The sequence below is a fragment of the Ranitomeya variabilis genome, chromosome 1, assembly GCF_051348905.1.
Source record: "Ranitomeya variabilis isolate aRanVar5 chromosome 1, aRanVar5.hap1, whole genome shotgun sequence".
In the NCBI taxonomy this organism is placed as follows: Eukaryota; Metazoa; Chordata; class Amphibia; order Anura; family Dendrobatidae; genus Ranitomeya; species Ranitomeya variabilis.
In genome coordinates this window covers 64231933-64248607 of record NC_135232.1, presented here as the reverse complement: position 1 = coordinate 64248607, position 16675 = coordinate 64231933, and the positions used below count along the sequence as shown (strand labels likewise).

The 16675-nt window shown below is 41.6% G+C and overlaps 1 protein-coding gene across 1 annotated transcript in view; it reads left to right on the top strand.

The window, feature by feature from the left end:
- LOC143805225 (aquaporin-7-like) overlaps positions 1-16350 on the top strand; it is a 45052-nt gene extending 28702 nt beyond the window's left edge. The window contains exons 2-6 of the mRNA XM_077284232.1: positions 3054-3180; positions 4068-4205; positions 6557-6675; positions 7469-7686; positions 14437-16350. Coding sequence (XP_077140347.1) covers positions 3054-3180; positions 4068-4205; positions 6557-6675; positions 7469-7686; positions 14437-14611 — 777 coding nt within the window. The 3' untranslated portion in view covers positions 14612-16350. The remainder of the gene's footprint in view (positions 1-3053; positions 3181-4067; positions 4206-6556; positions 6676-7468; positions 7687-14436) is intronic.
- The last annotated feature ends 325 nt before the right edge of the window (positions 16351-16675 follow it).

Genomic DNA, 16675 nt, shown 5'->3' with positions numbered 1-16675 from the left:
TTTACAGCTTATTAAAATACGCAGCTGTTTTTGTTTTTACAAGCATTATCCAACAATGTCAGCACAGTGGTTAGCACAGTAGCCTTGTAGTGCTGGGATCCTGAGCTCAAATCCCACCAAGGACAACATCTGCAAGGAGTTTGTATGTTCTCCCCGTGTTTGCGTGGGTTTCCTCTGGGTTCTCCGGTTTCCTCCCACATTCCAAAGACATACTCATAGGTAATCTAGATTGTGAGCCTCATCGGGAACAGTGCCGATAAAGTATGCAAAGCGCTGCGGAATTAATGGTGCTATATAAATGAGTAAAATAAATAAATATCCATATCTGAAGATGTGAATGACCCTTTAAATTTGTAGGTGGGCAGCCTTATTCATGTATCTATTTGTCACCCTGAGTACACGTCTCCTTCCCATACTGTCTATATTGGCAGTGCAGGATGGTGCGAGTGCTTTATGGCAGCTGAAATACGTGGGAGGCAATTGACAATGTAATTTACCTCTTCAGTCCCAGCGAGAAACCAGTAACATCTCACTTGTATCTGTCTTCCAACAGTACAACATAGCCATCATTAACTTTCCTACGTTTAATGATGATTTGTGATGACTCCACTCATACTGTCCCAGTCTATACAGCAAAGCTAGCAAGTAAGCTGCAGAAAACCTGAAGTGAAAGCCTATGCAGATTGCTCTAGTGGCCAGGGGCTGTCTAGGTCATCAAAATAAGATCAGAAGGGTTTGACGACTGGACATGACCAATGTATGGAGTAGTACAGTACTTTGTTTATTGGCTTCTACTGGGTACTGTGGTTTAACCCCCATACAAGTGAATGATGAACAGGACTCCAGCGCTATAGGACCGGCAAAATTTCGATTGGTGATCAGCTGATCTTTGCTGGTCAAGCTTCTTTAACCCTCTGCAATCAACCATATTAAGACATAAATGTAGCGGCCTCTACAGGGGAAATGTAACATTACACGATGACCATGGCAATCAATGTAATTCATGGACATCTGGGTCGCTCAGTGCCATTCTGCTAAATAGAGGGGGATCCTAACCAGGGAAAGAACGAGAAAGCCCTTATAAATTACTTCTCATCTATTCATGAAGAAACATGAAGCTAGGACATTGGATGTTTTCAAAATTAGGTCTCGCTTACACTGGCGTATAATACGGAGAAGTGCAATGCGAGAAAACATCGCATTGCACCCTGTGTTATTAAATGAGTCGGCGATCATCTGCAAGTTTTTCCTCAGCTCTAATTGTACTGAGGGGAAACAAAAATAATTGCAGCATCTTGGGGTTAACTGCGAATATCGGATGAGACCCGCCCATGCAAGTATATGGGCGCAAGAAGAAAAAAAAAATAAAAAAATCAGACTGCACATGGACCAAGCGTATGCCGCCTGATTTTTATGCACACATCTCAAAGAAAACCTTTCATCAGCCCAGTACAGTAAATTCACAGCAAGAACCATAAGAATGGAGAGATGGATGATAATATGGAAAAGATATAATAGAGGTCCTGTAGACATTTAAAGTCACAAGCCCACTACTTATAATAAACTTGCACCCTTTAGTGCCTTTCATGTGGCACTTAAGGGTGTCTTAGCTTTATTTTACCTATTAAATAATTGATAAATCACGTAGAGTTCCCTCTATTTTTTCATAACCAGCCAAAGTAAAGCAGACAGCTGCAGGTCTATATCATCAGGCTGGGTAGGTCCATGGTTATTGGGCCCTTCCCAGCCTAAAAATACAATCCCCCAGAATTGGTGCATCACATGAGATCTGGCGATTTGCCAGGCTCTTCTCAGCTGCCATGGTGCAGTGGCAATTGGGGTAATGGTAGTTTGGGGTAATGGTAGCTGTGATTTATCAAAAATCACCGCTCTCATCAACCTCTGGGGTTAGTAATGGATATGTGACACCTCTATAGCAAACCCAGTAATCCAAAAAAAACAAAAAACATGCACTATCCCTCGTTTACCAATTTTTCAAAAAACAAAAATCCCCTGCATGTCGGAAGTAATCCACCAAATCCAAAGTCATTCAGAAAAGGATACCTGAAAAAAACCCCATAAAAAGTCAGAAATAAAATAAATTACAACGTTCATCAATTTATTACCCAAAATGCTCTGCCGTAGTCCACGTCCCTCGAATCTGGCTCTGGCGAGTGTTAAAAGCAATAAAGTGACTGCTACTCACAGGAACCGGATAGTAATCACAATGCTCAAAGTTGCCAGGTCTCATGTGTTGCGCCAATTCTGGGGTTGGTTGTCGGTTGGTATTTTTAGGCTGGGAAGGGCCCAATAACCAGGGAACTTCCTAGCCTGATTATTATTATTATTATTCATTTTTATAGCACCATTTATTCCATGGTGCTTTACACGTAGAAGGGGTAATAATAGACAAGTACAATAAACATGAGCAAAACAAGGCACACAAAACTACAGAGGGAGAGGGGACCCTCACAGTCTACAGGGTAGGATACACTAGGAGAGGGTAGAGCTAGAGGCTAGCTGATAAAATAAGACCATAGCTGTCTGCTTTACCTTGACTGGTTATCAAAAATAAGGGGAACCCACAACATTTTTATTTATTTGGTTAAACCAGACTAAACACTAAAGTTTTTTTATGTAGGTGGCTTGTGACATTAAATATCTATACAGGACATCTATCACGGTGTATATCTAATATCGATCTATATATACGATTGCTTTATTAGTTTGTAAACTAGCTTTAGGTTACATAGAGAATTACTTATGTAAAAGAAAATATTAATAACGCATTGAGTATGCATGTCATATGGATGCTACAGGAGGGAAAAAAACGCACACTCGACATACAGTGAACCATACGGATTCCACTTGTCCAACTTTTCAGGTGCAACATCGGAGCTATTTGTTAAATGCGAATGTGAGCGAGCCCTTAATCTAATAACGACCCTGAGCCAAATATGGAAAACAGGGGAACTAATTTGCTCTTAGTAGATTTGGAGGTCTTTTGTTTGCGATTGGGATTATTTAATGACTGCTTCTGTCCATCTTCTCAGACGTTCGGTTTGGGAGCAGTGGCGCAGGTGGTTCTCGGTAAGAACGCATTCGGACAATACCTGAGCATTAATTTATCTTTCGGAATTGGAGTCACAATGGGAATCCACGTGGCCGGGGGAGTATCTGGTAAGTGCCACCTTTACGAATGGGATCTAATACTACATCCGACAGAGGTTCGCTCGGCAGTGACCGGCATGACAGGAGGCGATCGCTCCGCCTGTCCCCCTTACTGCAGAGGATTAAGGCTACGTTCACATTTGCGGTGTGCGCCGCAGCGTCGCCGCCGCAACGCACAGCGCAAATGTGAACACATGCACAACGCTGCTTTTTGCGCCGCATGCGTCCTTTTTTCCATTGATTTTGGACGCAGCAAAAATGCAACTTGCTGCGTCCTCTGCGCCCCGACGCGGGCGCCGCAGGGACGCATGCGGCGCAAAAAGCAAGTGCACCGCATGTCCATGCGCCCCCATGTTAAATATAGGGGCGCATGATGCATGCGGCGCCGCTGCGGCGCCCGACGCTGCGGCGCTAGCCGCAAATGTGAACGTAGCCTAACTCTTACTATCATGTACAATAAGGAACATGAAATGCGATCTGCGCAGTGATCAGCCATAATCTGGCAGCACGGGTACATTGCACATGATTTATGGCACGGTTTGGTAAGATCCTGCTGTTTATGATGCATTTTTCCTTATAATGAGTTGTGTTTTTTGGCCACATTTCAGCAGCAAAAAGACCTGCATAAAATGAATTTAAAAAAATTGCAATAAAAACAGATTTGCGTTCAGAAAATAGTAAGCTTACTCAAAGAATATTTAAAGTGCTTTCCGTGTGGATTTCGAAGTCGATTCACGTAAAAAATCTCAAAGTTACCAGCAGTCATGTAACATCAATCAATCATAATTTGAAACTTCCTGCGGTTGTCACAGTAATAAGTTATATAAACATTGCACATACCGCACCACATGATGAAAGAAGTCACGCAATGATTTCCTGTATATTGTCTGTTTCAGGAGCCCATATGAACTGCGCCGTCTCACTAACCAACTGCGTCCTGGGAAAGCTTTCCTGGAGAAAACTCCCAGTTTACATGATTTCTCAAATTGCTGGAGCATTCCTGGCTGCTGTGATTGTATACTTCCTATACTATGGTAATAAGTGTGTTATGTAATGAATGTTACTTGTAAAGAAAAGGCAGAGACAGCTATTTTTCGAATATGCTCTATGCACATATGAAAGGATTAAAAGATTTTGGGTATGTGCACACGTTGCGGATTCTCTGCGGATCCGCAGCGTTTTTTGCGGTGCACAAATGCTGCAGATCCACAATTGATTTACAGTACAATGTAAATCAATGAGGAAAAAAAAGCTGTGCACACGTTGTGGAAACTCTGGCATGGAAACGCTGCGGATTAAAAGAAGTAGCATGTCACTTCTTTTTTGCGGATCTGCAGCATTTTTGTACCCATTCCATTATAAAAAACCGCAGGGGTAAAAAACGCAGTAAATCCGCAAAAAACGCAAAAAAAAAAAAAAACGCAGCAAAAATGCACAAAAACCGCTGCGGATCCGGACAAAAAAACGCGACAAATCCGCAGCTGCGTTTTCTGCCAGGAGAGGCAGAATCCGCATCAGAAATTCCTAAGGCTAATCCGCAATGTGTGCACATAGCCTTAGTGTCCATCAGGGCAGTATTATAGTAGTTATATTCTTGTACATAGGAGCAGTATTATAGTAGTTATATTCTTGTACATGGGGGCAGTATTATAGTAGTTATATTCTTGTACATGGGGCAGTATTATAGTAGTTATATTCTTGTACATAGGAGCAGTATTATAGTAGTTATATTCTTGTGCATAGGAGCAGTATTATAGTAGTTATATTCTTGTACATAGGGAGCAGTATTATAGTAGTTATATTCTTGTACATAGGAGCAGTATTATAGTAGTTATATTCTTGTACATAGGGAGCAGTATTATAGTAGTTATATTCTTGTACATAGGGGAAGTATTATAGTAGTTATATTCTTGTACATAGGGGAAGTATTATAGTAGCTATATTCTTGTACATAGGAGCAGTATTATAGTAGCAATATTCTTGTACATAGGAGCAGTATTATAGTAGTTATATTCTTGTACATAGGGGGCAGTATTATAGTAGTTATATTATTGTACATAGGAGCAGTATTATAGTAGCAATATTCTTGTACATAGGAGCAGTATTATAGTAGTTATATTCTTGTACATAGGAGCAGTATTATAGTAGTTATATTCTTGCACATAGGAATAGTATTATAGTAGTTATATTCGTGTACATAGGAGCAGTATTATAGTAGTTATATTCTTGTACATAGGGGCAGTATTATAGTAGTTATATTCTTGTACATAGGAGCAGTATTATAGTAGTTATATTCTTGTACATAGGGGCAGTATTATAGTAGTTACAGTATATTCTTGTACATAGGAGCAGTATTATAGTAGTTATATTCTTGTACATAGGGGCAGTATTATAGTAGTTATATTCTTGTACATAGGAGCAGTATTATAGTAGTTATATTCTTGTACATAGGGGCAGTATTATAGTAGTTATATTCTTGTACATAGGGGCAGTATTATAGTAGTTATACATAGGAGCAGTATTATAGTAGTTATATTCTTGCACATAGGAATAGTATTATAGTAGTTATATTCGTGTACATAGGAGCAGTATTATAGTAGTTATATTCTTGTACATAGGGGCAGTATTATAGTAGTTATATTCTTGTACATAGGGACAGTATTATAGTAGTTATATTCTTGTACATAGGGGCAGTATTATAGTAGTTATATTCTTGTACATAGAGGCAGTATTATAGTAGTTATATTCTTGTACATAGGGGCAGTATTATAGTAGTTATATTCTTGTACATAGGGGCAGTATTATAGTAGTTATATTCTTGTACATAGGAGCAGTATTATAGTAGTTATATTCTTGTACATAGGGGCAGTATTATAGTAGTTATATTCTTGTACATAGGAGCAGTATTATAGTAGTTATATTCTTGTACATAGGGACAGTATTATAGTAGTTATATTCTTGTACATAGGGGCAGTATTATAGTAGTTATATTCTTGTACATAGGAGCAGTATTATAGTAGTTATATTCTTGTACATAGGGGCAGTATTATAGTAGTTATATTCTTGTACATAGGGGCAGTAATATAGTAGTTATATTCTTGTACATAGGGGCAGTATTATAGTAGTTATATTCTTGTACATAGGAGCAGTATTACAGTAGTTATATTCTTGTACATAGGGACAGTATTATAGTAGTTATATTCTTGTACATAGGGGCAGTATTATAGTAGTTATATTCTTGTACATAGGAGCAGTATTATAGTAGTTATATTCTTGTACATAGGGGCAGTATTATAGTAGTTATATTCTTGTACATAGAAGCAGTATTACAGTGTTTAGGTCATACATCACTATTTGACCAGAATGTAATTCTCTTCTCTGACAGAGGCTCTGTACAACTATTGCAAAGGAAACTTTACTGTGACAGGTCCTCTGGAAACAGCCAGTATATTTGCCACCTACCCACAGCCGTACCTTACCATAGGGGGTGGCTTTTTGGATCAGGTGAGTGAATAACCCATTAGGTAATTAGATTAACTTCATTTGTTTTATGTAGAAAGATCCTGTAGATGACAATTTCTGATGCATTCATATGAACCAGAAAGATCCAAAAATGCCTCTACTGGTATGTGTGCACAGATATCTAATACTTCAGTCCCAGTTGCTTTCTGGAAGATGTTCACACGTTTATTATTTCAGTGTTTTTTTTTTTTTCAGCAGCAATTTGCTCTCTTGACAGTAAAAACGCTGCCTTCAAACGCCCATTTTTCAGTATTTTCTGGTGTGGATTACGTGTTACAGTTAATAAAGTTAGTTTTATTCACCAAAAATGCTTAGTTGTGTTTTTGCCCTTTATTATTACTTTCTATGGGTGAAAAAAATGCTTAAAAAACGCTGAAAGAATTGACATGTCGCAGATTTAAAAAAAAAACAAAACAAAAAAAAACCTGCAGTTTTCCAATTCAATTCTGAAGCCTCATAACTTTTCCTAGTACTGTAAAAAGCAGCTTTTAAATTTCCATAAAAAAGGCAAAAAAACAAGCAAAAAAAAAAAACACAGCAGCAAAATGCACCATGTGAACATAGCCTTAGTTCCCTACTGTAGAGGAAAAGCATGCTCTGTATAGACATCCAGCAGGGGGCAGATGTCAGATTGTGCAGCTTGTGACCGCAGGAGACAAGCAGAATTATGAATGAGGCTCTGGATGTGGTTGAAGTCTGTTATATGATGGGTAAAGTTATACTTTTATGGGGCGGCTGACAAGTTCCTACAAGTCTTTATCTTGCATTATTGCAGGTGATTGGCACTGGAGCCTTGCTGCTATGTATCCTGGCTATAAATGATAAGAAAAACAATAGTGCTCTGGACGGGACACAAGCCGTGGTGGTCGGCCTCCTGGTTACAGTTATTGGGATGTCTATGGGCATGAATTCGGGATATGCCATCAACCCTGCCAGGGATTTGGGGCCACGTCTCTTCACTGCGGCTGCTGGATGGGGACTGGAAGTTTTCAGGTAAAAGACTGATCATATAAATGTAGCAGAGCTGAATTTATCACTGAGCTGTGTATTTTATGCCGTGTGAAAACCCAGTAGGGATAATGTTGTCCGAGGCTGAATCCTGGAGACTTATTTACTGCTCCAGTGCATGTAAGAAACTATGAAAATGCTCTTAAAGAGGACCTGTCACCAGGTCAGAAGGGACCAGATTTTTGGCTTATTTTATTCCCACTCCTCTAATTATTCCGGTTTTTCTTCTTTTTTTTTTTTCCTTCTATAAATCTGCCATACAATTCCAGAGATATTAGGCTTTTTTTGTGCTTAATTTTATCATCTATACCAAGGGGTGTTGCTTATAGGTATTAATAATGCAGCCTAAAGACACGCCCAAGAGGATCCGGTGAACTACGCCCTCTTGGCAAAGATCATAAATATTAACACTAAATGAATAGGCCCATATCACTTAAACCATATAGTGAAATTAAAAAAAATAAATAAATAAAAAAAAGGAAAAGAAAAAAATAAAAGCATACTCAGGGGATGAGTGGGAGGAAAAAATATGAGCAAAAACTAGCGAATTAACCTTGGTGACTGGTCCACTTGACATGTGTAATTTCATCTCAGCGTTCATGGTTGAGACAGGAAGCAATAGGAGCCACATTGCGGAATGAGACACTTTTTCTGTAACTCCCATTGAATTATATTAAAGGCTGAGGCAGCAATACCCCTTTAATCAATAAATTCTTACTGTTTTTTGTACAGCTCCAATTTGTAGTTATGTCCTGGAGACCGCAGTCAGACAGGAGACTGGAAACATGTAGCAGAGGTCCTGGAAACCGCAGGCAGACAGGATACAGTGAGTAGGTAGCAGAGTTCCTGGAGGTCACAGGCAGACAGGAGAGCGGGAACATGTAGCAGAGGTCCTGGAAACCGCAGGCAGACAGGAGACGGGGAGGAGGTAGCAGAGGTCCTGGAGAACACAGGCAGACAGGAGACCTGAAACAGGTGGCAGAGGTCCTGGAGACCGCAGGCAGACAGGAGAATGGGAGCAGGAAGCAGAGGTCCTGGAGAACGCAGGCAGACAGGAGACCTGAAACAGGTGGCAGAGGTCCTGGAGACCGCAGGCAGACAGGAGAATGGGAGCAGGAAGCAGAGGTCCTGGAGAACGCAGGCAGACAGGAGACCTGAAACAGGTGGCAGAGGTCCTGGAGACCACAGGCAGACAAGAGACCTGGAACAGGTGGCAGAGGTCCTGGAGACCGCAGGTAGACAAAGGAGCGGGAACAGGAGCAGAGGTCCTGAAGGCTACAGGGAGACAGGAGACCAGGAATAGGTGGCAGAGGTCCTAGAGGTCACAGACAGACAAGAGACAAGGAGCAGGTAGCAGAGGTCCTGGAGTCTGCTGGTGGACAGGAGAGACCACATGCGGATGGGAGACTGGGAACAGTTTGAAAAGATCCTGGAGACCGCAGACAGACAGAAGACAGATAGCAGTGGTCCTGGAGGCAGGCTGAAAGAGACCGCCTGTGGGCAGGAGACCGGAAACAGGTACCAGAGGTCCTTGAGGCTGCAGGCATTTATAACTCTGGAGCACCTAAAAATATTAATACCAAGACAGGTGTTTGTCTTGGTAGGCCTTTTATAGGTCCAGGCACATGATCATATAGGATTACGCCAAGTTATCTGCAAAGCCGGACATGGAGCACAACACAGTTCAGCTGGCGGGTGAGGGGAACAAAACTGGAATCTGGGACAGGTGCGTAACAATGAATCTGTTTCAGAGGTATTTTCCCAACATCATAATAGATTTTCACATTAAAAATATGAGGTTCAATTCTTGATAGACTGGAACAATTAACAAATATTGTATAAGTGGTTTTCCCTCAAAATATATGTAATTATCCTATTCCCTGTTCATCCTCAATTAGAAAAAGGTGAGTGAGAGGCCAGTAATCCAACGGCTCCCATTAAGGCCGGCCTCACACTAGCGAGTTTTACGGACGTATGAGCGCATAAACTACATCCGTAAAACTCGCAAAATAAACGGCACAATTATTCTCAATGGGGCTGCTCCTATTAGCCGTATATTACGGTTCAGTATTATACGGCTTTCTACGGCCGTACAAAATCGCAGCATGCTGCGTTTGTCACCTATTGCGCAAAAAAATCGCCAATGAAAGTCTATGGGGGCGAGAAAAATACGGATTCCACACTGACCAGCAGTGTGACTTGCGAGAAATACGCAGCGGTGTTAGTGAAAAGTCGGTAATTCAATTGCCGGCTTTTCATTTCTCCTGCACAAACCCGACAGGATATGAGACATGGTTTACATACAGTAAACCATCTCATATCCCCTTTTTTTTTTGCATATTCCACACTACTAATGTTAGTAGTGTGTATGTGCAAAATTTCAGCGCTGTAGCTGCTGAAATAAAGGGTTAAATTGCGGAAAAAATTGGCGTGGGCTCACGCGCAATTTTCTCCGCCAGAATGGTAAAGCCAGTGACTGAGGGCAGATATTAATAGCCAGGAGAGGGTCCATGGTTATTGGCCCCCCCGTGGCTAAAAACATCTGCCCCCAGCCACCCCAGAAAAGGCACATCTGGAAGATGCGCCTATTCTGGCACTTGGCCACTCTCTTCCCACTCCCTGTAGCGGTGGGATATGGGGTAATGAAGGGTTAATGCCACCTTGCTATTGGAAGGTGACATTAAGCCAGATTAATAATGGAGAGGCGTCAATTATGTCACCTATCCATTATTAATCCAATAGTACGAAAGGGTTAAAAAACACACACACACACACATGATTTAAAAGTATTTTAATGAAATAAACACAGCGGTTGTTGTAATAATTTATTGTTCTCTCAATCCATCAGGAACACCCTCGCTTGGAAAAATAATAAACGCACAAGATACATACCCTCTGGTGAACCGTCTCGTCCCACGAAGTAATCCATCTGAAGGGGTTAACTAATATTACAGGCAGGAGCCCTGCTAAATGCAGCTGTGCTCCGTGCCTGTAATCCCCGGCGAATGAATGAAATGTAGGTCATTGACCTACATTTCCTTCAGTCGCGGTGAGGCGCCCTCTGGTGGATGTTCTCATGAACTGCAGCCTGGGAACTTTTTCCCACACTCCAGGTCATATGAGGACATCCACCAGGGGGCGCATCACCGCGACTGAAGGAAATGTAGGTCAATGACCTACATTTCATTCATTCGCCGGGGATTACAGGCACGGAGCACAGCTGCATTTAGCAGGGCTCCTGCCTGTAATATTAGTTAACCCCTTCAGATGGATTACTTCGTGGGACGAGACGGTTCACCAGAAGGTATGTATCTTGTGCGTTTATTATTTTTCCAAGCGAGGGTGTTCCTGATGGATTGTGAGAACAATAAATTATTACAACAACCGCTGTGTTTATTTCATTAAACTACTTTTAAATCATGTGTGTGTGTGTTTTTTAACCCTTTCCAACAATTGGATTAATAATGGATAGGTGTCATAATTGACGCCTCTCCATTATTAATCTGGCTTAATGTCACCTTACAATAGCAAGGTGGCATTAACCCTTCATTACCCCATATCCCACCGCTACAGGGAGTGGGAAGAGAGTGGCCAAGTGCCAGAATAGGCGCATCTTCCAGATGTGCCTTTTCTGGGGTGGCTGGGGGCAGATGTTTTTAGCCACGGGGGGGCCAATAACCATGGACCCTCTCCTGGCTATTAATATCTGCCCTCGGTCACTGGCTTTACCACTCTGGCGGAGAAAATTGCGCGGGAGCCCACGCCAATTTTTTCCGCCATTTAACCCTTTATTTCAGCAGCTACAGCGCTGAAATTTTGCACATACACACTACTAACATTAGTAGTGTGGAATATGCAAAAAAAAGGGGGATATGAGATGGTTTACTGTATGTAAACCATGTCTCATATCCTGTCGGGTTTGTGCAGGAGAAATGAGAAGCCGGCAATTGAATTACCGGCTGTTCACAGATATCGCGCTGTAGTAAATATAAATACAGAATATATATATATGTGTCTCAATGATATATATATATATATATATATACTGTATATATGTTTTAATGAACATTTGAGCACATAAATCCATTAGATGTCGGTTTTGCAAGCCTGCGCGAAAATATCGCAGTAGGGATGCCATACGGATTACATACGGAGGATGCCATGCGCAAAATACGCTGACACACCCTGACTACGGATCAATATTTTGGGAACATTTCTCCGTATTACGGCCGTAGTACGGACGTATAATACGTGGCGTATTGTCTTACGCCCAGTGTGAGGCCGGCCTAAAAGTGGTGTTTGCAGTTACATAAGAAGTCTCTGGCATTGCGATAACACTTGCTCTTAGTAAATCATGACTTTGTATTGTATTTAATGGGCAGTTAATAGCAATTATCCGAGTCTTCGTCATGACCGCTATTACACAGCACACACACCGTGCAGGATAAGGAGTCCCGGTGCCTGCACCATGCCTGCTCCATGGATTGGTGGTCACGCCTGTGTTATCGCACATGTGTGATTAGACTCTGCCAGCAAAATATTGTGTTTCCATTTACTAGAGAAGGGTTGACAAAGGTTTACTTTAAGGTGCTGTGATCATATCTAATACCATCCTCCATGATATCGGCCTAAGATAAGGAGGGTCTGATAGGAGAGGCGTAGGCACAGAGATAGCACCGGAGGGAGAATTCATGGAAAGGCACCGCCAGGCCACTCATATCCAGGTGATGTCTCCAGGTCGGTCACATAGAACAATTCACTATTGTATCTGCACCCAAAATGCAGTTATTCTTGGAGATTTTCATAGGTTCTCCTCACTACCTTGAGAAAGGGGTTTCCCTGGCCCCTGCCGTGGAGAGGTGGCCGCAGCTCTTGACGTCGATTTCTAGAGTAGCTCCAAAATTAGCTGAGCAAGTTTGTCAAAATCTCTCATAGAAGTTAATGGGGGCAGATGCACATATAAGGGCAGCTCTCCATTGAGGGGTACAGGTGTTGCATACGTTGGTCACAGAAGAAACTTGTGAGAGTAGATTATATGGGGTAATTCTACTTTTATCTACACAGAACATGAGGTACATGCATTAGCTTCTTAGTACAGCATAACAGGAAGTCTGAAAAAGAGAGAAAGTGAAACCTAAGTACAACAAGTACATGCATTACATACAGCTAAGCATATAACGGTAACAACATCGCCATCAACTGTCAGAAAAGTGTAAACTCCTCCTGCACACAAATAAGTCTGTATCTGTTGCATATCTGCCAACAACAAGGACGTCCTGTCCCAGAGATGGGACCACCATCTAGCAGACATTTATGTATATTCTGAGGATAGGCCACCGGTCTCTTAGAATACCCTTTAAAGGTGTTGTTGCATGGCCGCCTATTCTTATAGGTTTAAGGCCCTGTCAATCAGCTCTTGCACAATTTAGGTACCTTCAAGGGCATTTTTTTTTTTTTTTTTACTTAAAGGGGTTGTGTGTTACTTTAATATTGATGGGCAATCCTTAAGGAAGTTCATCCATACCGGATTAATGAAGTGTAAGTGCCCAGCACCCCTAATATGCTGTTCCCAATGCTGCTGGGGGTGCTCAGTTGTGGAGCTGCACAGTTCTGTCTACTGTATAAAGGCCGTGGCCAGGTACTGCATGTCCGCCCTTATTCCACTGACTAGGGGTGTATGTGCAGTACCTGGCAACGGCCACTGTGCAGTTGATGGAGCTGTGCAGCTCCGCAAATCATCACATCTGGAAGCTGCAACCAGATGCAGGAACAAGTGATCGGTGGTGGTGCTGGGTGTCACACTCCCTCTGATCTGGTATTAACAACCCATCCTAGGGATAGGCTATCCCTCTTATAGCACTGAAAATCCTCGTTATATGCATGTAGCTTAACCTAAAAATAATATTTGTAATTGGGCTTCTTTAAAATGTGCGCACCAATTGGCTTTTACAGGCTCTTTGTTTCCCTGCACATTGCTGTCTGCAGAATGAGTTCACTGAGAACCTGTCAGCTGATTTGACCACATAAATGTTCAGCTTTGATGTGGTCTGTGGCGCATGTTGTTTAATTAGCTGAAACCACAAAAAATAATAATAATAAAAAAAAAAGAAGAAATTCTGATGACACTAAAAGACACTGACCGTCTGAGAAAAATCACTGACAGGTGAATGAGACATCAGGTGGGGGCCACACTTGTACCCCGACCACTGTAGGGGTGGCTCCCAAATTCCGATTCTCAGACCAAGTTCACACGGCCTTATAAAAAGAAAAAAAAACCTGATTTTCATCCAGATAAAACGGATGATTTTCCATCTCTATGGTCATCCATAAGACATTCATTTATATCCATCAGCGGTTAATAAAATCTACGAAAACAAGGTAAGAATTGCAGTGCAATCTGGATGACCCTTATAGGATCCCATTTTTTGGCGCTCCCGTACACTTGAATGGGTAACTCTCAGATCGGATCCAACACTTGGACTGGCCGGCGGCTCTTCTGACCCGACTGACGGCTGCACAGAATATATGAGGCTGTCACGTTCGGGTGGGGAGACCCGCCGGCCAGTCCGCACATGGCGATCCCGTTCAGACTGCGCCCTAACTGGAAGCAACTTGGTTTACATGGAGCCCGGTGTCAGGCGCACAAGACATGCTTTAAAATAATTTTCACATTGACTGACAGCAAGAAGAAATGTTTGATTACTGTAATACTATAATGCTTGTCCATTGTTCCAGGGCTGGGAATTACTGGTGCTGGGTGCCAATTGTAGCCCCTATGGTGGGCGGCCTGACCGGTGCCTTCCTGTACAAGCTGCTAGTGGGGCTCCATCACCAGCCAAAAGTGGAGGAGAAGAAGCTTTGCGAGATGGAGAAGGGGAATTCAGAGATGGAGACCTGTGAATATATGTGACCCCCCACTACAGGACATGAATACTGCACTATACTATGTGTCATACCGTAAAGGACTGCGGCATCGTGTACATACCATGTATATAACCACCGCCGGATCTCACCCTTATTTATCATCCAGTTACATCATTCTCCATTATAACTGCCTTTCCCCAGAACATTCACAGCTAGATTCTGTATTTTACTTACTTCTCTTTCCATGAAAGCAAAAGAATATATGGCTGAGTAATGTTCTGGCAAATACTTTTTACTGCTGCTCCTCTCTTTCTAGCACTGGCAATAAAAAAGGGACACAAAATCAAGTCAAAGGACCCTGCTGGCACCACGGGAGGACTCCAGCATTCTTATTACAGTTTTTATGGGTTTTTTTTTTCTAAACTTCACTGAAGATATAGAGAGAGCCAAATGGTGGGAAATCCATACCGAAGACTATAATGATTACCTGCATATAACTATTCTCTCCTGTAAGGTGTAAAATACAATGTCATCACAGTAAGATCCAATGTGCGGAGGCTTCCTTCACCGATATGTAAACTGCCAATATTGGAAACAGTATAAATGACGTCACTCACCTCTCAGCAGCGTATTCCTGTGTAACTATAGAATAAGTCTACAGAAAAAGAGCAGATCTTGGTTAATACATGACATTACTTATCTAATCCGGAGTTACATCCTGTATTATACCCCAGAGCTGCACTCACTATTCTGCTGGTGCAGTCACTGTGTACATACATTACATTACTGATCCTGAGTTACATCCTGTATTATACCCCAGAGCTGCACTCACTATTCTCCTGGTGCAGTCACTGTGTACATACATCACAATAAGGATCCTGAGTTACATCCTGTATTATACTCCAGAGCTGCATTCACTATTCTGCTGGTGCGGTCACTGTGTACATACATTACTGATCCTGAGTTACATCCTGTATTATACTCCACAGCTGTACTCACTATTCTGCTGGTACAGTCACTGCACTGTGTACATACATTACTGATCCTGAGTTACATCCTGTATTATACTCCAGAGCTGCACTCACTATTCTGCTGGTGCAGTCACTGTGTACATACATTACTGATCCTGAGTTACATCCTGTATTATACTGCAGAGCTGCACTCACTATTCTGCTGGTGCAGTCACTGTGTACATACATTACATTACTGATCCTGAGTTACATCCTGTATTAGCCTCCAGAGCTGCACTCACTATTCTGCTGGTACAGTCACTGTGTACATACATTACATTACTGATCCTGAGTTACATCCTGTATTAGCCTCCAGAGCTGCACTCACTATTCTGCTGGTGGAGCACATACATTACTTATTAAGTACTACTTCTGAGTGACATCTTGTACTTTACCCCAGAGCTCCATTCACAATTCTGGTGGCTATTTGGAAACAGTCAGCAAGACTGTTACTATCACCCATTAATGACTTAACTTACAGTTTTTTTATGGTTTTCTGTAACTTTCAGTAGAGTACAAACTGCAAATCCCCTGACTGAGCTGTATGCAGACACCGGTAACTCAGGGAATATTACAGAATTACATATCAGAACACATTATCAAACTAGGAACAAGATCATAGTGAATATATTTCTAGTTTGAAATGCAATGGACGACGTGTAAATAATTGTATATTGTAAGATGTAACGTCACGTGCGTGTATAGAATATAGAAATGACAGGATGTTTTGTCCTTATTTTGTACAGATAAACGCTATAATAAAATAATGTCTTTATTGGCTGTTTCCTATTAAAGTGGGGAGGAACTGATTAAAAAACAAAACAACACAATTCCACTGTCATTTTTTGGATTTTTATTTTTTGATGTTCACTTAGAGGCAGAAATGAACTAGGAACTTTATTCTACCAGTTAGTACGATTATTATTATTTTTTTTGCTTTAATACTTAAAAAAAAAACAAAAAAAAAAAAACATAAAAAGCAAGCCTTCACTCTCCATATTCTTAGAGCCATAACTTTTTATTTTATGGTTGAAATATGGATTTTTGTGTTACTCACCGTAAAATCCTTTTCTCCGAGACGTTCATTGGGGGACACAGGA